Source organism: Cucumis melo, chromosome 3 (genome assembly GCF_025177605.1).
Source record: "Cucumis melo cultivar AY chromosome 3, USDA_Cmelo_AY_1.0, whole genome shotgun sequence".
NCBI lineage: Eukaryota > Viridiplantae > Streptophyta > Magnoliopsida > Cucurbitales > Cucurbitaceae > Cucumis > Cucumis melo.
The window spans coordinates 28,120,914-28,145,436 of NC_066859.1; the positions used below are offsets into that span (position 1 = coordinate 28,120,914).

The window sequence follows — 24,523 nt, forward strand, 5'->3', positions numbered from 1 at the left end:
ACGGCCTTTGTGTCCAACATTTGAGTCAAAATTTGCATGATAAATATAAGAATGACACGGTTGCTACTTTGTTTTATAATGCATCGAGAACATATCGTGAATCAACGTTTGTTGAAGCGTGGAGACATCTTCTTTCATTTCCTAATGGTTCAGGGAAATATTTAAATGATGTTGGAATAGCACGATGGTCTCGTGTTCACTGCCCAGGAAGACGGTATAACATGATGACAACAAATATAGCGGAGTCCATGAATTCTATACTGAAAGAACCTAGAGATTTGCCTATTGCTTCATTCCTTGAAAATGTTCGAGCTTTGCTACAACGTTGGTTTTGGGAGCGTCGAGAAGAAGGCATTAAAGTGACGTCTACATTGACCAAATGGGCAGAGTTAGTTATTCAAAAGAAACAAGAAGGAGCTTTGACAATGAAGGTCAACCCAATTGACTGTTACCAATTTCATGTCAAAGATTTAGATAAGGAGGAGGTCGTAAACCTTCAGACTAAAGAATGCACTTGCAAGGAGTTTCAAGCTGAGCAACTACCATGCTCACATGCCATTGCTGCAGCACGGGTTCGTAATATAAATGTTTATAGTTTATGTGCTAATTATTACACTAATGAATGTTTGTTGGCTGCATATGCGGAGGCCGTCTACCCAGTTGGGAATCAGTCAGATTGGAAGACAAGCGAAGACTACGTACATATGACTGTTTTACCTCCAAAAGTAGTCAAAAGAGTTGGTCGACCGAAGAAAAAGAGGATTCCAAGTGTTGGTGAAGCTCCGAAATTGCATAAGTGTGGTCGGTGTAAACAAATAGGTCACAACAGATTAACGTGTACCAATCCAATTTCATATACCGACAAGTCGAGCATACAAGATTAGAAATTTCCCTACCAATGTACCAAGTATTACACTAATTAATGAATGTTTGTTAATGATGTGTTTTCTTAATGATTTGTCCCAACATTCTTACTTTCTGTGCGTCCAAATGGATGAAGAAGACGAAAATAACGATTGACTTATTCATTTAAGAACACAAACACTGGTTTTATGATCGTTTAAAAATAACTAAATGTTCGTTTAAAAATATGTAAACGATCGTTTAAAAATAACTAAACGATCGGTTAAGAACAACCAAACGATCGTTTGAAAACAACTAAACGATAGTTTAAAACAAAACTAAACGATCGGTGAAACAAAACTAAACGATTGGTCAAACAAAACTAAACGATCGTTTAAAACAACCAATCGATACCTTGAAATTAACTAAACGATCAGTTAAACAAAACTAAACGATTGGTCGAACAAAACTAAACGATCGTTTAAAACAACCAATCGATCGTTTGAAATTAACTAAACGATCGACTATAAAAAACTAAACGATCGTTTACATAAACTAAACGATCTTTTGAAACAACGAAAGACACCCGCGAATTGTTTACAACCGCGATTCAACATTTCAAAAAAAGTATGCGAATTTACAATATTGCCCCTTTGGTAAAAACGACCGATATATATATACGTTCCGCCTTCTCACTTTTCGTTTTTCGTCACTACGCAATACACAACCGCACTGATCACACCTTCGTTTTCTCTCAGTCCATTGTTCTCTCAGACCATTTTTGTCTCAGTCCATAGTTTTCGTCAACGTTAAAAGGTATTTTCCCGAACTTTTCCTACTATAACGTTACACTTTTCCTTTGTTTATATTTCAAACGTTTCAACTTCTGTCTTCAAAAACTATCACTGTGTTCTTATATTATTATTGTGAAGCGTTTAGGGTTTCGGGTTCGACTTCTGTCTTCAATATATTATATTCATTTCAGGATGGCTGTACCTAGCGAAAAGTATTTCCCTGCCACTGTGTCATGCCAAGTGCACAAGATTGGCAGTCTTATTAAGGATAAACTGACCAAGGACCAGCTGCAAATGTTCGAAAAAACAATTTTTGGTCCATTGCTGAATGTGAACATGGTATTCAACGGCCAGTTGATCCATCATTTCTTGCTGAGGCAGATACCTGAAGACGGTAACGCAGATGGAATCTGTTTCTCGGTTTTAGGGAAGAACGTCCGTTTTACCCAAAAGGAATTCAACATCATAACTGGATTGTGGCCAACAAACAATCCATTGGAGAAAGATTGCGATAGCAAGCGACTGCAAAGTCTTCTATTCGGATCAGAAAATAAGAAAGTAATAACATGCTTGGAAATTGAGGAAATTTTCAAGAATTTTGAGTTTACAAATGATGACGATGCTGTGAAGGTCGCCTTGGCCGTCTTTATAGAAACTGTGATGGTCGGGAAGGATAAGAAAACACAGTTTGACATGGACATTTTGGGAAGAGTTGATGATGAAGAAGCATTTAAAAGCTTCGATTGGTCAACTTTCTTCTACACTCGTCTGCTCAACAGTTTAAAGACAAGTCTCCAAGGCAAAAAAGAAGCATACGAGCTGAAGAAGACACGAAGTTCCAAAGCAGTGTCATACTATAACATCAAAGGCTACGTCCTTGCTTTTCAGGTGATTTTTATTTCTTCATACACTTTAAGTAAATGCCAATTGAACATCAAAGTTTAACATATTTGTTTAAATGTTGTAGGTGTGGGCTTATGAAGTACTCTCAACCGCAAATGAGCACCTGGCCACAAGAAACAGTAAGGGATTAATCCCAAGGATATTGAGATGGAATTGTACACAAGCTCCATCTTACAAAATGCTGCAGAATAACATATTCGACAACAAAAATGTAAGTAAAACCTGTCAGTCATCGTTTAATATAATTACACAATCCAATAATACAATTACATTGCAGACTGTTGTTCAACCTAAACTCAAGATGTCAACCCAAGAGAAGGCTTTCATGGAGAGTCGAATTCGAGGGGATGATAACATGCAAATGGAGGAGGATGAATCCATTGGAGCAATGAACAACAAATCATTGGAGCAATCAGACTCATCTCCACAAAGAGAACAACTCTCACCCCAAAGGGAACAAAGTCAAACAGTGGCTGAGGAGTCTGAAATGCATCCAATCACCAAGAAGAAACATTTCAGATCAAAGAAGTCCAATGACAAAGAAGAACGAAGTCATTCAAAATCCTACAAGAAACTGAAGAAGGAAATAAAAGAAGTTCGTAAGGATTTATCCACACTGACTTCTATAGTCTGTAGGATGGATGACACAATCACAAAGCAGTCATTGGAGCTGTATGAAATGAAGCAGATGCTGGAGAGATTGGTCCAGGTAAAATTTGTTTTCATCATACATTAGATAAACGATCGTATAACTTTGATAGACGATCGTTTATCAAAGTTACTCGATCGTTTAACTTCGATAGACGATCGTTTATCAAAGTTACGCGATCGTTTACTTTTATATACACGATGGTTTAACAATACATTATTTTTTTAATTTTATGTTCGTTTTTATTTGTTTGTTAGAATCAAACTGAAAATCAAGGGAATGATCATACTGATCAGAATGACAATGAGTATGTTGTTCAAGAACAACATACTCAACAACAACCTACTGAAGAACAACATACTGAACGTCAAGAGGAAACCCAAAGGTTAACATTTCATTCATTGTTTACTAGTTTATAAATACCTAACAATTGTATTTTTTTTTCTTATTCTCATGTTTCTTCTCATTTTGTTTAGGGAACATGAAGAGGAACGTGGTAGTGATATAAGCATAGACGGTAGGGATGCAGACTTGCTAATGACTATAAGAGATATATCGGATAGTCTAAGTCATCAAATTCAGAAAGAATCAGACCTGCCACAGATGATTACTACCCTTCCATATGTGAGCCAACCTCTTGCACTTTGTGAATTGGCTCCAATGGATCAAACTGTACAAATTGTAAATGAAGAATCTCAACTGGTATGTATACACAACAAATTTGTAGTCGTTTGAATGAATAGTTTGTTACTTGTTTAATACGATTACATTGCAGGAAACAACAAAAAAACAGGTTGAGATGAAAAAAAATGATGAAGCAGTTACTTTGGTTGAAAAAGAACCAGTAACTGTGCCTGATAAAGATGTGGAAGAAAAACCAATAAAGAGAAGAAAGCTATGTAAAATAGCAAATAAAGAGGTGCAACATGAAGATGAACAAGGTAATCCACCCACAACATCTGCTCAGATCATATCAGTATCTACAACACCTGTCCCAGATGTGGAAATCAGAGAAGTAGATCCATATAATCCGATGTGGAAAGTGGATCCAAAATTATGGAAGGAATACTTGCAATGGAAAAAATCAAGAAAAACAACCCATGAAGAAAGGAAAGTAGTCTCCACAACCAGAAAGAAAGACTTTTTCAGACAGCTTGAAGAAAACACATGGGTACATGGAGACGTAAGTACTCTTCCCAAACGATCGCTTATATTTGATATACGATCGCTTCTATTAACTAAACGATCGCTTCTATTAACTAAACGATCGTTAAGTTAATATTACACGATCGCTTACTACGTAAACGATCACATGTACATTTCTTATGCGATCGCTTATCCTCTCCTTTCATTCATTAAACGATCGTTTATTTTTTCTTTGTAGACATTGGATCTGCTATTCGCCCACTTGCAGAATAAAATGTTGCATCTCAAGCACCATTGCAAGCGTTCTTTTAGAATATTACATTCCTCTTTTCTGGTAAGTTGTTATTCTTTAATTTTTTTTTTTGTATACAAGTTAAACTGCATCATTATATTCTGATTAAATTTTGACTTGTTCTTGAAGACTGGAATCAATAAACCAGACTGCATTGTTTGGAACCACATTTTTGATACTCATCTGGTGACACCAGATAATAAGAAAGCTGAATGGACAGACCCAACAGCACACCTAAGTATATGGACAGAAAAAGATGTCGAATACTATTTCAACACTGCTGTTGGTGATTACAACGACATACCAGGGTGGGGAGATGTCAACTACGTGATTACCTGCATCAACATAAAAGAACACTGGTTGGCTATTGCAGCTGATATGAGAAAATGCAGGATCTACGTGTTCGACTCAATGCCAAATTATGTTGAGCAGAAACTTGTTGATGAAGCTCTTCAAATGCCTGCACGATGCATTGCCTCACTCGCGATTGCAATTGGAGTCAACCTCCATTCAGATCGTTTCACATATGGCCCTTGGCCAATACGCAGATCGAAGGCCACATTACAGAAAGGGCGTTCATTGGATTGTGGAATTTTCTGTACCAAATTTGTTGAATGCCTTGTAACTGCTAGTGACCTTGGTTGTCTAACTGTGCCAAACATGAAACTGTTTAGACAACAATATGTGCTGGAACTTTGGGCCAATAAATACTTTTGTTAATATTTGTATTCGTTTATATAATTTTTTTATGTAATTTTTATAGAGAGAATAACATATTATAATTTTAAACTTTGTTATAAAATAAATACTTTGTGATATTTTCAATTAAACGCGACCAAAATTGAGAAAGAATATTTGAGTTAATATTTGTATTCGTTTAGATACATATCACAAAATATTCGTGTAGAGAAATACTCATCGCGCACATATGTATAAACGATCTTCTTAATAAACGATGTCTAAACGATCTTCTTAATAAATGTCAAAAGTCTAAGCGATCGTTTAGTAAAGTCTAAACGATCGTTTGGTAAAGTCTAAACGATCGTTCGGTAAGTGTAAACGATCTTCTTAATAAACGATGTCTAAACGATCTTCTTAATAAACGTCAAAATATTAAGCGATCGTTTAGTAAAGTCTAAACGATCGTTTGGTAAAGTCTAAACGATCGTTTGGTACAGTCTAAACGATCGTTTGGTAAAGTCTAAACGATATTCTTAAAATCATAAAAAAATTCAGCGATCGTTTAGCTACAAGTAGTTTTGCAACATAGAGAATAATCGATACTACTAATTGAAATGCAACATACACAATAATAGAACAGCCAATTGATACTTGTGATTTATGTTAATATTTCAATACATAGGAGTGTTGGTTGGTCCATACTTGAAATGCTAATTGTTTTCTAAAGTATGACATGTTTTCTTGACATAATGTATCTAAACCAACACCAGCAGCTATGTACTCAAAATACTTAATTGCGAATACGCCACAATCACAATTATTTCGTTGAAGTGGAATTGGGTCAACAATGACAACTGGCCAAGGTTCCTTGTATGTCGATGATCTACCTCTCCTATCAAAGAAGCCAGTACTATCTAACAACTTTGGCACCAACTGTCGAATGGGCAGTAATATGTTTGTCATCTCTTCGGCAGTTGTAAGTGACGGAAGCGAATCCCATACCTTCACTTGACAACTTACCAAATCCAAGCATAATAGAACCCAATGGTTGCCATGGACATTGAATGGAGAGTAAACGTAATCAACACTTGCCCAAGGATCTTGGAAGTCCACTTTTGACCCGACAACATAGTCAACCAACCTATACTCTTCGTCCCAGTCAAACGGGCGATTCTCTTTAATACATTCTTTGTATAGGGGCCACTTCGAAACTAAAATGCGCTGCAAAGAAAAACATACAAACGCAAATATCAGACCGAAAGACAAATATCAAACGCAAATACATACATAAAGTAACGAGACGATTACAAACCATAAAGATTGTGTCCGCAGTTGTGAAGTTCTGAGAAGAAGGTATCCCGGCTGCCTTAATCTTCAAGCGAATGAAAAGAAAAAGTGCATCCAAATGCTAATACAAACAAAAGTAAGCAGTAAATGTATAGAACCATAACAATGATAAAATTATAATTGCATAAATGATAAGATAATCCCATACCTCATCCGACAACCACCGGCGACACATAAACAAGTCTCTGAAAAAAGCCTTCGATTTTTTCCCATGAAAGGTTTCACGCAGCTCATCGTCTGTACGCTTGTCTGTAATCCACGCTCGAAGTCTATCTAAATGGACGTCAAGTATTTTGTGCATAGGATCATAAACAATTGCTTCAGACTCAGAGGTGCTGGTGGTTGATGTCAGAGACCGTTTAGGTAGAGTTGTGAATGGGGTTGATAGGTAAACACTTGCACGCTTCCTACGGGCGGGCCGAACGTGTGGTCGTTGAGTGGGAAATGGTTCTATCTCTATGACGTCCTCATCGTCAACGACATCTATTGGCTCCTCTAAACCAATATCAACCTTCTTCTCCAACACATCTTCGTCACCCTATGGAAGCTCATAATGCATTAGTGTATATAATGATAGAAATTAAACATCAATATTAGCATGAACATGGAACCAAACCTTCTTTTTAACTTCAATGTGTTCATCCTCCAAGCCTTCGGACACCTTGTGGTCCCCTTCGTCACCCTATGGAACCTCAAAATGAATTAGCGAGAACATGGTTACCAAATATGAAACAACTAACGTGAATACACTTAACAGTTTCATTCCTAACCTTTCTTTGAAGTCCAATGTGCTTCAATATGGTTGACATCAGGCCCTTCAATTCGTCAATATCGGATTTTATAGTATTAAGTTGGCCTTCAACAACCGCTACTCGATCTTGGAGATTTCGAATAGCCTTTTTCATCTTAATCTTGGACTTCTGTTTCTTACTCTTTTTCAACTCATCTTCATCGTTAACAACTTCTCGTACTCTTTTTGAACCACCATTCTTCGACTGAATAATGGTAGATGAGCGGAAGTTTTCAAAAAGTTCACCTGAAGCAATTTTCAATTGCTCCTCTTCAGGTGTCATCTCAATGACCGCCTTAATTATAAACTGCAAATAGAAAAAGGCAAATGTATTTAGGACAAAGAAATAAGCACAAAATCACGCGATCCTTAAGTAAGTTACTATTGCTTGCTACTTACCATTGGCGAGTCAAACACCTGGCTTATAGTTTGGGACTTTGGTGATTGTTGGCACACCCACCTCAGCATTCGTGGTATGGCATGATCGTTTACTTTATCTACACCACATCCAATGATGGTTGGTATAGACTCATATGCCCAAACCTATTCCACATTTGACAAACAAGTTTAGAAAGTGCCACAAGATATATATAGATATATAAACAAGTGGTTATACAATCGTTTGAAAACAACTATACGATCATTTAACATAACTAAACGATCGTTAAAAAGAACTAAACGATCGTTTAAATAACTAAACGATCGTTTAAAATAACTAAACGATCGTTTAAAATAACTAAACGATCGTTTCAAATAACTAAACGATCTTTTTAAAGTTTTGAAGTAAGAAGTAAGAAGTCAAATACCTGTAATGCATGCGGAAATCCATTGATAGTATATTTTTTTGTCTGTGTTGATTTCTTCTTTCCCTTGGCATATTGCTTGTCCAAGGCTCTTTTCAATGCACTTAGCGTGCGTACAAAAACAATCCGACCCCAATCATAATTATTAAATGAATTCCAATCATCAGCAATCTTCAAAAAACCAATGTCCACTTTGGTTCGCCTATCTTTTCCCAACAAAGATATCTCTATAAAGTAGACTAAAGCTAATTTGACGATATCATCGTCATCACCCTCGTATTCCAAAAATATATCTTCTAAGTCGCTAACGTAAACACAGTCCTTGTCTTTGAAAAACTTCTCCAACAGTCGACTGTTCCCACCCAACTGAATATAGTCCTCTTTAGGACCCCATAGTCCAGTTACGATGTTAAACTCTCTCCTACCGAAAGTACAAACAACGCCCCCTAGTAGGAAACTTATAGAATCCTTTCCTTCATCTTCCACCTCCCTTAACAGTAAGTAGTGGATGAGTGGCCCATTGAAGACAATATTTAGGTCCAAAAAGTGCCCAAACTTTGTTTTCCTAAATAAGGCTAATTGATCGGGTTTGAGTTTGGCCTTAATATTATGTGTTGTCTTTTCCAAATGAGACAAACAGCTTACTAGGGAATAAAAATGATGGGAAGGATTAATCTTGTAGAAGGGTCCGTCGGTCGATGTTGAAGTCGATGTCATGATTCAAGCCAAGAAAAAGCAAATATATTGAAAATGGGTTACAGATAAAACTCACTGAAATAAGAGAACACGCTCAAAGTTGATTCTTAGGTTCGAAAAGGAGAAGCGACGAAATGCACTGGAGGACCGACGACAGACGAACAGTCGGAGTATCTTCGAAGAGCAGAGCGGGAAATTTGAAAAGCCAAAGAAAGGAGATGTTTTTTTTTTTTTTACTTCAGGTGTTCTATGCGAAAGAGAAGGGAAAGCGAACGTGGGTAGGCGAAACAATCAATAGAGAGCGATAGAAATTTAATGAAGGGCATTTTTGTCTATTCACACCCAAATTGTCCTAAAAGTCTTTCTTTTGAAAACTTGTCCCAAAATTCATTTAAATCTCTTTTTTTAACCTATTTTTGGCAATTTCCCAACATTTTTTCTAATAGAAACTATATAACATGTGGAAGTATAGAATTTAATTGGTCAAATAAGGAGAAATGTGCACAAAAAAAAAAAGTTAAAATTGATACTAAATTTAACGAATACATTACTTTTATTACATAAATAAAGTGAAATTAGAAAATGGATTTATCAAAAGTTAAAAAGGAAAAAGAAAGAAGAAAAAGGTAGGCCAAGGAAGAAACAAGAAGGGGACAAAAAGTGTTGAATTAAACAGTAAAAAATGAGGGGTTTTCTTTTTCTTTTTCTTTTTCTTTTTAATTTTGTTTTTCCAACACAAAACATAATTCCAAAATAAATACAAATTTTTTTCAGAGGGTCTATTTGCAACACTAAAAAGATTGCTTTTTTACACTGTGCCCATATTTTTGTCTACCCAAGACCTTTGCTACGTGGTCCCTATGCTCCAATTAATTTGCTCTTTTTCCCATCTCTCTTTCAATTTCAATAACTATATATAGAAGGCCAAAAATTATTTCCAAATTATACATTTTAACCAAAAATTGTACCCTAATGTCATTGGCAACGTTAATTCTTTTGTTCTGTTTCTAAAATTAAATTGTGAATTTAATTTCTAAAATATCGAGTTGGTGTCAAATAAATTGTTTCTTTTTAAATAATATTTTTAATTTATATTAAGAAAATTCTAATATTTAATAAGTTCATCGAATTTCAATATGTTCAATTTTATGAGTATTTATTGATGTCTATCGTCGATAGAATTAGAAATTTTATTATATCTTATAAACTATTGATAATTTCATAAAAAGAAATTTAAATATAATTTTAATTTTGTTATTCTTTTGTGAAAATTAAAATGGAAAAATGTGTGTAATTTGAAATAAAAAATATAAAATATCCAGTCCTTTGAATTTTTGGTTGTTGTGTGTTTGTGTTTGGACGACATGTGGCCCATTACGAAGTTGCAACATTTAGCATCAAGGTAACGTCATGTCGTCTGTGGAAACACCAACTTTATTTCCACATATATATGTTTCGACAAATCGTAAAAACTACCATAACCATGACAAAACAATAGACATAATTTATTTTTTAGAATCTCTAAATTTAAAAATTATTTTGTAAGGGTTGGTTTTGGGCAAAATTTATCCAATATCAAGGTAATATCTCTTGCTACAATAAAGTATGATATTCGTTTGCACTCTTTAAATAACTACAATTAACATTATCAAAACCCTCTATTTATTATAGTTGTTACTATTTTACATTTATCGTTGTTACTGTTTACTACTTTCTTTTCAAACTATAATAGTTTATATCTCAAACACTTAATATTATAATCAAATTAAAATAATCTATACTTCAAAAACAAATTATTACGATTAAATTATAATAACATATGACTATGATGAGGTTAAATTTTTACACTTAAAATTTTAAGGTGTAATTTCAGCTATACACCCATATTTAATGGATGCCTTTTACAATTTGCCTACTCTTCGTTTAGAATTAAAATCACCATCCAAATTATATTAGCTTATCATTTTTGACCAATTTAAGACTCAAATATTTTTCCAATATTGTAATTCGAATAGGTAGTAACAAAAATTTCTTAAACAATCTAACAATAAACCAATAATTACTTAGTGGAAGTGGAAAGTCGAAAATACAAATATCAAAATAATATTTGAACCAAAATTAAAAAAACGACAAATGGTAAAACAAGATGCCCAGCTCTGAAAACTGATCCCTTTCCCTGCCCTTATTTACATTTCTGTCCCTTTCCATTTCTTTTGCAATTTTGCAACTCCACACCCTTTGAGACTGTCTATGCATTTTCCGTGAAACATTTTTTTGGGCCGTCTTTCACGAGCCCAATATGCCAGTCCACCCATGGTCGTACTTATCCCGTTTGTTTATGGGCCGTTAACTAAAAATATACGGCCCACTTCCTCGTTCAGAACTGGCCCATTCTCAAGACCGAGTTGAGTTGTATCAAAAAGAAGACAAATAGTAGATGACACTCCCATTTTGGAATATGGCCTTAAGGACTGTGCAGCAAAAAGTACACTTTTGGTATACGATGTTTTGGTTCGATAGCATTTTGGTGTATCAATTTCGATAAATTTGAGAAAGAAGAGGAAAACTACACACGAAAGAAATAAATTTAATAAAACAATATATTCAGTTTAAATAATTTTTAAAAATATATTACAACATCAATTTCTATTTAATAATTAAGAGAAGATTCCCAATATTGACTCTACCTTAAAAGTTAAAATATAGAATTTGAAAACATAGGATACAAATGTTATCCAACTAAAAGAAACTACCTATGATGTTTTTTAATTACATACATATGTGTATATTTTTAAAAAAATTGTCAAACCAATTAATGAGTAAAAGTAACGAGAAAAGAAAAGTTGTTAAATAAAGAGGCGAAAGAAACCAAATACGTTTACTTCCTTTAAATACAAAAGATCATGGATCTTCGATTCAAGAGACGACAAAGACGATAAACAATGTATCATATTGTTGGATAATTGGGTTACCACTACAAAATAAAATGAACTTAGAAGAGTTAAGGAGCGCTTGCACCCTAATTAGGTATGAATAATTTTAATTGGACATTGACAAATTTGCCCCTGTTTAATTTTCTACAATTATACATTTACTTTATGATATAATGCAGTAATAATAGTAATGTCCTTACAAGTTAGAACAAACGAATATGTACTTTCGTTGTTATAGCAATAGGAGCACATGTTTTTTGAATTAAGAAAATGTTACACAATGGTACGTGGTCGAATTAGAATCATGCGATTCCCTGGACACTAACTTTGGTGTACTTAGAAAAATAAATGGTATAGATACAAATGGAAAGCATTCAATTTCGTTAACAAATAGCATTCGCTTTATGTAGGTGGGAAGGCAACCAAAAGTGCAAAATAATAGTAATAGTCACTATCATACAAGTAATTACAAGTTTGATAATTGTACTTCAAGATAAAATTTTAATATATTTTAAATCATGTGGGATAATTAGTTTTTTTTTTTTTTTTTTTTTTTTGTATAGATATATACGTTTTTGAAGTTTTGAAACCAAATGTTCGAATGGTTACGAAATGATCTCCAAGATGACAACAATTCAACTATTTTACTTAACAAATATGTAAATCACAGTAAGAATTTGAGAGTAGATGATAAAAATGGTTTCTTACATTAAATTAGGTTTTACTGAATAATTTTGGATGCAATGTCGGTGTTTTTCAATTTGATATATTTTTATGACATTTTAAGTAGAGTTATTTGTAGTCTTTTAATACTGACTATGGTGTGATATTAGGGTTCTTTTTAGTCCCACCTCTTTAGTAGTTTGATCAGATTACTCTAAATTAAGTCTCAATCTTTGCATTTCTTTCAGGATTAGCCATATCGAATACTATAACTCATGTGTTGAGTTCCATCTCAGTGACATCAAAATGAAGGCGTTCATTCTATCTTACAGAGTGTATAAGTTGGTTTTAAGGTTTCAATGAATAAAAATTAAAAGTTATTGTCTCAGAAGAGTTTTTAATTCAAATTTGCTAAAATTTTTAAATAAAAACATTTGATCAGTTTCCAAAAACCTACAAACAAGTAGTTATCAAACAAAGACAGCGATAATTCACGGTGGCATGTGAATGAACCGGATGTTGATCATTTTGTGTATAGAACACACATATAACTCACTAAAAATTGATATTTTGTTGGTTTAGGCCCACGCGGAAGAGTGATTGGGATAAGAGGATATAAACATGTGGACATAAAACGATACACGCCGTTAAGGAATCGTACCGGGAAGTTACCGTCCATCTGATATGGAAGTTTATTGAGGAAAAAGAAACATCAACTTACAACATCACCTTTTTCCAAAAAAAAGAAAAAAAACAGATAAAAAGTTCGCGAGAAAGGAAAAGGACGATAAATTTATGAGTTTGCGGTTGGGAAATGTAAATATCGCGCGATATAAAATCATTACCTAAAACAGAGAAAAATAGTACACGGTCCTCAGACGGGCAGCGGGCAGCATGGCCGCCTTGTACGGAAAACACCCCTTTCCACGCCAACTGCAAATCATTTTCTTATCCATTTCCTAAAACAAAAAAGAAAAAACAAATAGACTACATTTTAGGTTTTGGAAATATAACATCCTGACTTTCCAGTTGTGTTTTAGGGTTAGTTCCACAAATAATATTTAAGAAATATATATGTGTGTGTGTCAATAAAACAATTGTATTATATGATATAAAAATTAAAAAAGAAAATCAAAGAAGTTAGTTGAAGATAAAAAATTAACGTCTAATACAAAAATTGACAGTCTACTATCTAGTTGCTATCGATGTTTCTGCTATAATAATACCTTTATTAAGTTCAATAAATTCAATCAGTTGGTAGTACTAGCTAATACTTCTATCATGATGATCGTTGATAGAAATTAATATGAGAAATATGTTATCAATTGTTATATTTAAAAGCTGCAATTAATGATGGAAACATTTACATCTAAGAGTAAACTTGAAATTTTATAATTTTTTACCAGTTCACCAATCAACATTTGTATACACATAAGTTGTTATATTTTTAGATTATTTTTCAAATACGATATTTCCTGTAATTTTCCTTTGTACCAATTTGACTTTTAATGTTTACATTTTTAATTTTATTTTTTTTTAAATTTAAAGATTCACTTTTTTTTTGTCATTTTATAATATTAACTAATCATCTTAAATAATTAGATTAAAAAACAAGAAAAACAATAAAAATGGCAGAGTTCAAAATATTTACACTTACAGATTTTTGTTATCTTTAATGAATTTTTTCATAAAGCATAAATATTTGCTTTTTTTTTTCACAATTTTAATCCTTAGAAGAAAAAAATTGGTTTTTTTTTTTTTATCACTATTGATTAAATCCTCTAAAATTTTAAAAGGAAAAAATCATCTCAGATTTTTTTCATCTTTAATAGACAAATCCTAAAGTACATTTTACTATTGATTATTGTTATTATTATTATTATTATTTTGAAAGAGAGAAAAAGAATGACTGTTTCGTTTTCACTTCGAAAACGAGTAAAGATAAGGTCTTTGACTGAACCCACGTTTTGTAAATCCTCTCAGATCACCTCTCTCTTTGTTTTTATATATCATTATCATTTATAAATAAATAAATAAAAAACAAAACAAAAAGTTAAAAAAGAAAAAATAATAATAATGTTGGGAAATTTTGAGAAAAAGAGAAAAGAATTGGCGACTGTTTGGCTATAAATGGGAATGTATTCTTTCCTTAAACCGAACACGTCATAGTCTAATCCTCATTTTTGAACCCTTCCTCTTCCTTCTCATTCTTCTTCCTCCCATATCATAAGGTACAATCAAAATTACAATTTTTCTCGTTATTTTCCTCATTTATTTTTCTATTTTCTCAAGACTTCCTTCCTCTTCTTCCTCTTTTTCATCTACTTCAGTTTTACTTCACTTAATTAGTTTTCCAATTTTATTTTATTTTTCTATTTCTCCACTCTCAGATCTGAATTCAGAATCTTTCTCTTTAGGGTTTTCTGTTTTTTAATTCCCTCTTTAGTTTCAAGAAAAACCCCAGCAAAACGTATTTAATTATGCTTTAAAAAGAATAATGTTGTTGTAGGCAAAATTGAGAAATGGCGAGGGAGAAAATCAAGATAAAGAAGATTGATAACCTAACGGCGAGGCAGGTCACGTTCTCTAAGCGACGGCGAGGGCTTATGAAGAAGGCCGAGGAGCTCTCAGTCCTGTGCGACGCCGAAGTTGCGCTCCTCGTCTTCTCTGCCACCGGAAAGTTCTTTGAGTATTCTAGCTCCAGGTAACAATAATCAATAGATTAGATAAAAGAAATTACATGGACCCACGTAAATCAAACCATACATGTTTAACAATATGTTGTCAAATTAAATACCACAATCCTTTTATTTTCATGAGTTTTCTGTTTATGTGTAAGTGAAGATTCAAATTTTATTTAGTTTTTTGAATTTTAATTTGTACTGAGATTTTTAAGTAGAACAAAAAAAATTAGATTGGAATTACGTGATTACTATGAAATAAATTGGTGTAATTAGGATTAAAATTAATCCTTCGTTTTCAAATGTTGGATTTTTCTAAAAGGAGGTTCGACTTATTGATTGAATTATGTAACCTAATGTGTACTTATTTCATTAAATTTAAAATCACATTTTTTTTAGTACTATACACATCATTTTACATTGTTTCTCTAAATATTATCAATTATTAATAGAGAATTCAAGAACAACTTATTAAAATGTCATTAAGAATAAAAATTATATTCATACAAATTTATAACACCTTTCTTTGTAAAATAAATTTAAAAATCTATATTAACCTATTCTTGGCTTCTTAGTATGATGTTTATGCATTCAAATAACAAGTTTCCAAAATTTGAAGGTTTGAAGTAGTACTTGTAATCATAATTTACAAAAACAAAAAATTAGAACCAAATAGACATCACTATCATTGTAAATAAATTAGGAGCAAAACTAAGTGTAATCTTTCAAAATACCAAATATTAAAAGATAGAGAAACTTTGAATGCTTAAGTTAAAATTGTTCAATCGCTTTTCAAGTCATGATTTGGTAATTTAGCTTTTCAAGTGCTTAACTTAACAAATAATAAGTTAGTTTTTGAAAGGAAAGAAAAAAAAAATCAAGAACTTAATATTTATTTTAGCACGGTTTAAGTCATAAGAAGACAACTAAATAGCAAAAGTAAATGATGATCTAAGCTTGCAATAATTAAGTGTTGAAATAATTAAAGGAACAATAAATAATGGGTGGGTGGCCACTTTCCCCTTTCTTATGCAATCAAATGGAAGTGTGTGTTGTTGATACATTAATTAACTGACATTCATGTTTTGACCTATCATATCTCTTTTAAATTTCAACCTAATTGATAAAATTAACTATAAACTTTCCAAAATTCTTGCAAACTAAACCAACTTACCAAATTAAAACTTCATCAAACATAATGGTTTATATAAGGAAATTTAGTTTATATATCTAATTAAAGTTAAATTATAAATTTATTTAATAAATTCTGAAAAGCTTTTAATTTTGAGTTATAATATATATATATATATATATATATATATATATATATATGAAACGTTACCTATCAATTTTTTTTGAAAATTTAAAGATGAAAATTGAAATAGACAAAAATGTAGTTGAATGACTAAATTTATAACATTATTTAAACTACCCATTAGTATAATTCATGTTTATAAATGTATATAATTTGATGCAGCATTAAAGATGTTATAGCTAGATATAATTTGCACTCTAGTAACCTTGGAAAGTTGGAATATCCATCCATCGGGTTGCAGGTAATTGGTTCGTATGACTTTTATGTTCGTGTCTAATAAACTTGTTTAGAAAATTTGAATCATTTCCATGTGTATCTCATACATTACTATTCCTAAATTTTAATTTGAGTTTAAGTTTTGAACGCTTTATGAAATTCGAAAACTCTTCTGTGAAACTTAATTTTTTTCTTCCTTTTTTATTTAGTTGATCTCTTTTAACATATTTGTTTGATTGAAAAGAAAAATAGCACCTTAAATTAAGAAGAGTACATGGACATCTGAAGTTGATTTGATAATAGTTTTTCAAGTTAAAATAAAATTTTAGTTTATGAAATTTGGAGTTTTTGAGTTTATTCGTCCCTTAGGTTTTTTTTTTCTTTCAAAATTTAGATACGAAATTTAACTTAATATCTCTTTAGCATTAAAATCCAAATATATATTTGATAAGAATAATTAATTTTAAAAATTTGAAATTTTAAAAAACTCCTTAGGCATCAAATTGATAGAGAACATTTATTATTATTGTTGTTATTTTAAGTTTTGGAAGGATTTTCACTAATTCCAAAAATAAATGTACTAAAACAATCACAATTTATTTATAGAAAAAATCGAAAAAAAAAATCATATAATTGAAACTTATTGTAATAAAGAGAATATATTGTTTGTGAAGTTTAGGCTGAAGATAGCAACCACGTCCGATTGAATAAGGAAGTTGAAGAAATGAGCCAACAACTTAGGTAACTTTTTTTCTTCTATTTATTTACTTTGATTATTTAATTTAATTAATTTAGGTTAATATTTAATTAATTAAGTTTAATTAATATTATGCACTTAAAAAAAATGTTAAAATTAGGCAGATGAGGGGAGAGGATCTTCAAGGATTGAACTTAGAAGATTTGAAGCAATTGGAAAGAAAGCTTGAAGTTGGTCTCACACGAGTTCTTCACACCAAGGTTTCTAACTTTTCTTTTTTCTCTTCTCGAATTTTTTACAAAAATGTTAATTAAAACTTTAACTTATAACAATTTAATACGTTTAATTTACATTTATAATGATTCCTTAAAAAAATCGATGAATATTTGTTGATCAATATCACCTATAAAAATAAATTCATTATGAGTTAATTGGAGTACGAATCATCCTAATTAAAATTATAATAACCGCTACTTATTACGGTAAATACTATTTAAAAAGTTTCAAATTAGCCACCATTAACATTGTTTCAAATTAAAATAGTTTATATCTTGAACACGTCTATTATTATAATTCAAACTAAAATAATCAACATATTGTAATTAGATTGTGATAATTAGCTTCTCGATTGAAACATTTTCCCTTGATTTGGATGGAATTTATGAAATTTATAATGATATAATCTAAATTGTTATATGTTTAGATATTTTAGGACTAAATTGTTATAAATTGAAAATTTAAAATTTTGAGGATTAAATTGTTATAAATTTGAGGGTGGATGATTAAATTTGTCGGTAAAAAAAAAGTGTTTTTAACCTATTTTCTCTCATACTGTTAAGGAGGATTATATACTTTTATTTGGAGAGTTCTCATCATAACATGAGGTTCTGATTTTATATTTTTTGTAGGAAAAGAAGATTATGAGTGAAATTGATGCGCTTGAGCTTAAGGTAATTAAGTTAATTAGAAGCATTAAGTTTTTGCTCTAATTTTTCTTCTTAATTCTTTTATACGATTATCTAAGAATTTCCAAACCATTTTATTATGATAATCTTAGGTGTCTTTGGAGGATAGAAAGAATTATGGGAGAAAATATTATGATAATCTTAGTATTGTGATAACATGTGTTTGGGGAGAAAGATTATTATTAATAGTGTTATAGTAATATGTATTTAGGGGAAATAATATGAAAGGTATATGTGTTTAAGGGAAGCATTATGATAGAAATGTTATAATAATATGTGTTTGGGGAAGGATTTTGTAGTAATTTAAAAAACAATAATAGAATCTGGGTTGAGTTATTTGGATAGGGTAATGTAAGATGGTAAGAAAGCAAAAGATAGGATTATTTAGGGATTAGGATAACCCTAATCCCCATTTATCAAAATTCTTAGACAAAACATTGTTTGGCTTAATTTTATAATCATTTTCCCTTAAAACTCTACCTCAAACATACCCTAAATATTTTTATTGATTAAATTACGAAATTTGAAAGAAAGTTAATATTTATTTCATATAGTTTTAAAAACCATAACCAGTTCTAAGAGAAAGAGGCCAATGAAGGTGTTACCAAGAAATTTAAACTAAAAAAATATTTCTCTTGACCTCCATAGTATAATGTGGGGTTGTGGGATGTATATCAATTTTCAAGTAATAGATATGACCCGTATATATTTGTCTTAAGGGATAAGCGTGATGGGTCAAAAAAAAACTAAATTGATCGATCAAATTGAAGTCATTTGAAGAATGAGAAGGGTCGTTGGGCAATGTTGATCATATGGAAAAAATTTAAATCGAAAACTCTCAAAAGAGTTTCAAACAAGTTAAACTGACCCAATTCACTCTTATTTCTTGACTGTCGAGTTGGCTTGGACTTCTACCGGTATGATGAAAAAATTGACTTCCACTCCTTGACTGTCGTATGAGTTAATTAATCAAAATCTTAATTAGTATTTTGTTTAATCCTTAAAAGAAAAACAGTGATGAGTAATAAATATGCAGTACTGAATATTGAATTATTTATTTCAAACAATGAAAAAATAATAATAATACAGGGAGCGAGGCTGATGGAAGAAAATAAGATGCTTAAACAGCAGGTAATTATTATAATTTGATAAACATTTTTATCAATGTAAAAGGGAAACAGTAAAGTAATATTTATGGTTAAATAAATGAGAAAATAAAATTGGCAGATGTTAAGGTTGTCGAATGAGAGATTAATGGCTGTGCTTGTGGATTCCTCCGACGTTCGTGTAGTGGTGGAAGAAGGAGTTTCGTCGGAATCCGCCGCCAACGTCTATAGCTGCAACAGCGGCCCTCCTGCCGACGACGACAGCTCCGACACCTCTCTCAAATTAGGGTCAGTCGTTCTTTTCTTTCTTTCGCATTTTAATAATAATTATTATAAGAATTATGGGTTAGCAATTTCCAACCACATTAAATTTTATTCGATTGTCTCCTAATAATCAATCCTTAGATTTAGATTAAAAAAAAATTGTTTGATTGTTTGAATAATCTGTCAATGTTAAATTTCAAGATAATTGCAATATTTTATTCCGTAGATTCAATCATATAATTAAAATAGTTTCATTATTGGGTCAACCAATTAATTACTTGAGCTTTTGTTTGTTGTTAGTGTGTAGGTTATTTGTGGTTGGTTAGTATAAACCTATAGGTTACGTTGTATGTATTGTAAATTATGTTTACCAATTTTATAAAGAATTAAACGTATGTTTTTTTGTTCAATATCTCACCCCACAGTTATTCTATTATAAAAACATTTTTTTTTGTATTTAATTAAATGAGCACATAGTTTGTGTTTTTGCTTAGAGGTAGATTTGGTTAATTACATAATTTAATGAATCGAAGTTGAAGGTAGGTTTTGAGTTTGAGACTATCATTATTTTTTTGTTATATATGTTTTCATTTTGTGATTGTTTAATTTGTTGTTTGTCGAATGTAATTTGGGTTTTTTTTTTTTTTTTTTGACATTAAGTATAGGTTTATGGTCATTTTTACATGTAAACACTTTAGTCTATCTATTTTAATTTTGATATTGAGTTGATACAAACATAACACATATAAGATAGGTAGGTTAGGTTATGTTTGGATTGACTTAAGAAAAACATGTTTTTTTCAAATCATTTTCATTTAAACTATTTGGATAAAAGTTGTTTGAAATACATTTTAAATGTTATTTCAAGCAGTTGTAAAATTTCTTAAAATTAAACACATAAATGCAACAGTAATTTCTTAAAACCTTATGACTACAACAACAATAGATTATTATTTGAGTCAAATTTAAAAATAGTTCATCTAATGGCGTATTTCAATGATTAAAAAATCTAAGGTCATATTATCATTTTAATTTTAAAGCTAATGTCTATATTTGTCTATTATTTATGAAAAAATATGTGTAATTATTAAACTTTTAATATTTTGTTTTAACATATCTAAATTTTTTAGAACAAATGATGTATTTGGTATAAACTTGAGTTTTGTGTCTAGAAACATTCATATATTTAAAAGAAAGAAGCTAAGTTGGTCTAAGTCTATGATTTTAATAGTTTAATGGGCAAATAGATACAAATATTAAAGTTTGGAGATTGAATTCGAATTTAGTCAATTTTATTTTATCGTAAACGTAAATATTTAGACAATTTTTCTAGGTAAAATTTCAATTTGAGGGAAGATTTTTAATGTGATTAGTTACTTGTTTATTTATAATTGTATGTTATTGATGGTTTTAGTGAATTAATTTGTCTCTCAATGGGTAATTGTTTTTGCAGGCCTCCTTGTCCAAATTGAGGCAGAAGTACTTTTCGAGGGATGAAGAAGATGCAAAATAGTAAAAGATTAAATGCAACAAATGAAAATGAATTGTTGGAATTATATAAAATATCTGTTTAATATAATTCATTAAAAGATTTTAGTAAGTGGATACAGATCTTCAAGTTTTACCTTTTGATCTAAAATTTACCTCTTAGGTTAATGAAGCTATTTGCATACAATGAGAAGCAATTCTAATTTAGTCAATTACATATTTTTATTTTTTATTATGATAAAATCAATCGTGAATAGACAAAGATTGTATTAATTATTATTTCAGAAGTAACATCTAGTATAAGTAATTGGTCGTCCATTCTTATTTTTACAATTTGAATTCAAAAATCAATAAAAATAACTAAACCAATTTTAATACCACCTTCAATCGGATAAATGTTTTAAGTACTTTAAAAAATATTTTAATTGAGAATGAATCATTAACGTACTAATAATGATTCTTATTATAGCGAACTTATAATAACAACATATATAGTAAATATGGTTATCTACGATATGTAAATTTAAAAATATATTCTATGATATTTTCTTACACACAAATTATTATTATATAATTAATTATGGTCAAAATTAAGACCTTTAAAGATTTATTAAAAGAGTAAAAAGTACTCTAAGAAGTATAAAGATTAAATTTCCACTAAAAACATAGAAATTGGTTACATTGTGTAAAATGAAATAAAAAAATAAATGAGACGATATAATCAACAATTAAGAAAGATCACTATACCTTTTTGGTTAGACCCTTGTATGTTTATCTTACCAATAAAATCTACACAAGGTTAATTTTAAGATGAAGAACGGAAGTGGATTAGGAGAGGAAAATAATTAAAAAATTAAATTATAAGCAACATGAGTTATGCATATACCAAATTAAGGGTGCCTTTTCATTTATTTTTTAAACACAAAGTGTATTGATGCTAATCTGTAAAGCCGGGGTCTTAGAATTTAATATCATATATGTATCCTTTAAATCTAAAATGTTGTAATCTCAGTTTGATTATTATGTAAGATTAATTGAAATGTGTGTAAACTAAATGAAGTATTTGTATATGTATAAAAATATATAGCATTATGTCACTCAGAACTAATGGGCTTGAATACTGCTTGTTCAATGCAATTCTTTTTTTGTCTTTTGTATTTTAAAAAATGTCAACTTAGCACCCATACCATCAAACTTCGATAAGTTGCATTTTGCTGTTTTCAAAATATTTGTTTTGGTAATTCTATTATACTTCTAAAAGTGTTGGTTTTAGTCATTCATTCCTAAAATTTTAACACGGCTTAGAAAAAAGATGCGATAAAAATAAAAATAATCATGAAACAAAGGCTTAGTGTACCTTACCCATTCAAATTGCACATGTTAAAAAACATAGAGAAAATTGAATAATAACAAAAAGAAAAAAAAAATGATGGGATTGTTGTGCAAGAAATTTCGACAAATTAAATTAGGGGAATCCGTGGAAATGACAAATATAAGAATAGAAAATAAAAAAAATAGCAAACTGTTATTTTAATTTGATTTATGACAAAACTAATTGTCTTAAATATTTTTCCACTTTTTTGGTCCGAAATTACCCATCCACATATGACAATTGTATCTTGTGAGATCGAAAAATCAAATAAAAATATCACATATCACGATTACAGTGTATTTATAAACACATCCACTTATGATAATTATTAACTAAATAAAAAAGTTATTATATTATTTAAAGATTCCTAACATATTCAACTGGTTTCAATATCACATCTCAATTTTTACCTTCAAATTAATAAAAAATAACTTAAAGTATTTAATATTTTATCCAAAGTATTATAAATTCAAAATTATATAATGCAATAATTAATTATGATGATAAAAAATAAGAAATTAACAAAAAAAGAGTTTCAAATATTCATTTTTTTCCTTTTTGAAATTATACATTCAAGAGTGAATCCCTCCCTAAGATCATGGTAAAAATTGCAACAATTAATTATTAACAAAAATATTAAAAAATTAACAAAAAAAATAATTTAAAAGATTCAAATTTTAAACGCACATATATATCAATCATTCCCTAAAATTATAGCAAATATAATGCAAATAATTATCTTTGCTAAATTAGTTTAAGTTTAGATTCAAAATTCAATCCTCCTTCAAATCATGCCAAATACAATACAAAAAAGAATTTCAAATATTCAATATTTTTCTTTTTGGAATTATACATTCAAAATTGAATCCTTCCTAAAATCATAAAAAGAATTTAAAGGTTCAATTTTTTACTCATCACATACCAATCATTCTCTAAAATCATGGCAAATATAATGCAAATAATTATCTTTGGTAAATTAGTTAAGTTTAAATTCAAGATTCAACCCGTCCCTAAAATTATGCCAAAATTCAACCTCCCATTCTCGTCATTTTTTATTTTCTAAATTATTTACAAAAAAAACACACCTAATAAATTAAGTTTACATTCTTTTAATTTTAACATTTTTTTTCTAAATTATTTGTGAAAAATCATTAATTTTGCATAGTTAATTCCTAAGATTCTGCCCTTTGTTGAGATAAAAAAAAATCAAACAAAATATCACAATACAGTGTATTTGTAAACAATAATTCTTAACTAAATAAAAAAATGTTATATTGTTTGAACAATCCCTAAATATATGTCATTAGTTGTAACATTTCCTAATTTTTAGGCTACAAAATACAATGTATTGATTTTAGATTCTTAAATTGAATTCCTAAAATTATGCCAAATATGATGTACAATCCATTAATTTTAGATAATTTATTTTGTTGCGTGTTTATTTAAGTTTGGGAAGGAAAAGAAATATATATATATATATATATATATATATATATATAAAAATTTTATAATATTATAATATAATATGAATATTATTATTTATTATATATTTTTTAAAACCCTAAATTCATCATCATCTTCTTCATCTCAGCCGCAGGCCCCCCACTCTCATCTTCTTCTTCGAAATCACACGGCTGCCGCCGCCCTTGCCTCTCTTTTCTCCATTGAGATCTCCGCGCGACAATCTCCCTCCGTCCGTCAAAGCCGCCATCGTCACCTTAGTTCTCCGTTCGTCATTAGCCCAAGTTGCCACATTCCGAGCTGCTCCCTTTTTCGTCAGCCATCTCCTCTGTGTCGCGACATCCGAATCTGAAGCGAGTGGATTGTGCCTGCTCCAATCGGTGTTTGTCCACAAAGCTCCTGCCGTTGTCACATCTCC

General features: G+C 30.4%; 4 protein-coding genes across 9 annotated transcripts; 2 read left to right on the forward strand and 2 right to left on the reverse strand.

Moving 5' to 3' along the window:
- Window positions 1-1,517: 1,517 nt before the first annotated feature.
- On the forward strand, window positions 1,518-5,399 carry LOC127148485 (uncharacterized). 2 transcript variants are annotated; one of them, XM_051082304.1, is made up of 9 exons: window positions 1,518-1,659; window positions 1,829-2,525; window positions 2,605-2,751; window positions 2,818-3,249; window positions 3,447-3,574; window positions 3,666-3,891; window positions 3,965-4,372; window positions 4,574-4,669; window positions 4,757-5,399. In XM_051082304.1, the coding sequence occupies exons 2-9, from the start codon at window positions 1,830-1,832 to the stop codon at window positions 5,345-5,347; spliced, it is 2,724 nt and encodes a 907-aa protein (XP_050938261.1). In that variant the 5' UTR covers window positions 1,518-1,659; window position 1,829; the 3' UTR covers window positions 5,348-5,399. The 2 variants fall into 2 exon arrangements, with proteins under 2 accessions (XP_050938261.1, XP_050938262.1); XM_051082305.1 differs by lacking the exon at window positions 1,518-1,659 and having other exon boundaries at window positions 1,828-2,525; window positions 3,983-4,372.
- A 543-nt stretch (window positions 5,400-5,942) lies between these two features.
- Window positions 5,943-7,747, reverse strand: LOC127148486 (uncharacterized). The gene is made up of 5 exons (XM_051082306.1): window positions 7,426-7,747; window positions 7,272-7,337; window positions 6,804-7,193; window positions 6,621-6,716; window positions 5,943-6,529 (listed from the first exon to the last, which is right to left on the reverse strand). The coding sequence occupies exons 1-5, from the start codon at window positions 7,726-7,728 to the stop codon at window positions 5,972-5,974; spliced, it is 1,413 nt and encodes a 470-aa protein (XP_050938263.1). The 5' UTR covers window positions 7,729-7,747; the 3' UTR covers window positions 5,943-5,971.
- On the reverse strand, window positions 7,743-9,344 carry LOC127148487 (uncharacterized). Its single transcript, XM_051082307.1, has 2 exons — window positions 8,252-9,344; window positions 7,743-7,988 (listed from the first exon to the last, which is right to left on the reverse strand). The coding sequence occupies exons 1-2, from the start codon at window positions 8,963-8,965 to the stop codon at window positions 7,827-7,829; spliced, it is 876 nt and encodes a 291-aa protein (XP_050938264.1). The 5' UTR covers window positions 8,966-9,344; the 3' UTR covers window positions 7,743-7,826.
- Window positions 9,345-14,612: 5,268 nt separating this feature from the next.
- On the forward strand, window positions 14,613-21,384 carry LOC103488128 (MADS-box protein SVP). 5 transcript variants are annotated; one of them, XM_008446708.2, is made up of 9 exons: window positions 14,613-14,771; window positions 15,050-15,244; window positions 16,699-16,777; window positions 17,432-17,493; window positions 17,610-17,709; window positions 18,358-18,399; window positions 19,504-19,545; window positions 19,642-19,808; window positions 21,238-21,384. In XM_008446708.2, the coding sequence occupies exons 2-9, from the start codon at window positions 15,063-15,065 to the stop codon at window positions 21,254-21,256; spliced, it is 693 nt and encodes a 230-aa protein (XP_008444930.1). In that variant the 5' UTR covers window positions 14,613-14,771; window positions 15,050-15,062; the 3' UTR covers window positions 21,257-21,384. The 5 variants fall into 5 exon arrangements, with proteins under 5 accessions (XP_008444930.1, XP_050938266.1, XP_008444932.1 ...); XM_051082309.1 differs by having other exon boundaries at window positions 19,706-19,808; XM_051082308.1 differs by having other exon boundaries at window positions 14,649-14,771; window positions 15,034-15,244.
- Window positions 21,385-24,523: the final 3,139 nt, after the last annotated feature.

Bases quoted from the DNA above. Each gene is read 5' to 3' on its own strand.
- LOC127148485 (XM_051082304.1), top strand. From the start codon at position 1,830: ATGGCTGTACCTAGCGAAAAGTATTTCCCTGCCACTGTGTCATGCCAA. The intron at 2,526-2,604 runs GTGATTTTTATT...TAAATGTTGTAG, and splicing joins GCTACGTCCTTGCTTTTCAG to GTGTGGGCTTATGAAGTACT. The intron at 4,670-4,756 runs GTAAGTTGTTAT...TTGTTCTTGAAG, and splicing joins TATTACATTCCTCTTTTCTG to ACTGGAATCAATAAACCAGA.
- LOC127148486 (XM_051082306.1), bottom strand. From the start codon at position 7,728: ATGACACCTGAAGAGGAGCAATTGAAAATTGCTTCAGGTGAACTTTTT. The intron at 7,338-7,425 runs GTTAGGAATGAA...GAGGTTCCATAG, and splicing joins ACATTGGACTTCAAAGAAAG to GGTGACGAAGGGGACCACAA. The intron at 6,717-6,803 runs GTATGGGATTAT...TGTTTGTATTAG, and splicing joins GCCGGTGGTTGTCGGATGAG to CATTTGGATGCACTTTTTCT.
- LOC127148487 (XM_051082307.1), bottom strand. From the start codon at position 8,965: ATGACATCGACTTCAACATCGACCGACGGACCCTTCTACAAGATTAAT. The intron at 7,989-8,251 runs GTATTTGACTTC...AATGTGGAATAG, and splicing joins GATTTCCGCATGCATTACAG to GTTTGGGCATATGAGTCTAT.
- LOC103488128 (XM_008446708.2), top strand. From the start codon at position 15,063: ATGGCGAGGGAGAAAATCAAGATAAAGAAGATTGATAACCTAACGGCG. The intron at 17,710-18,357 runs GTTTCTAACTTT...TATTTTTTGTAG, and splicing joins CACGAGTTCTTCACACCAAG to GAAAAGAAGATTATGAGTGA. The intron at 18,400-19,503 runs GTAATTAAGTTA...ATAATAATACAG, and splicing joins TTGATGCGCTTGAGCTTAAG to GGAGCGAGGCTGATGGAAGA.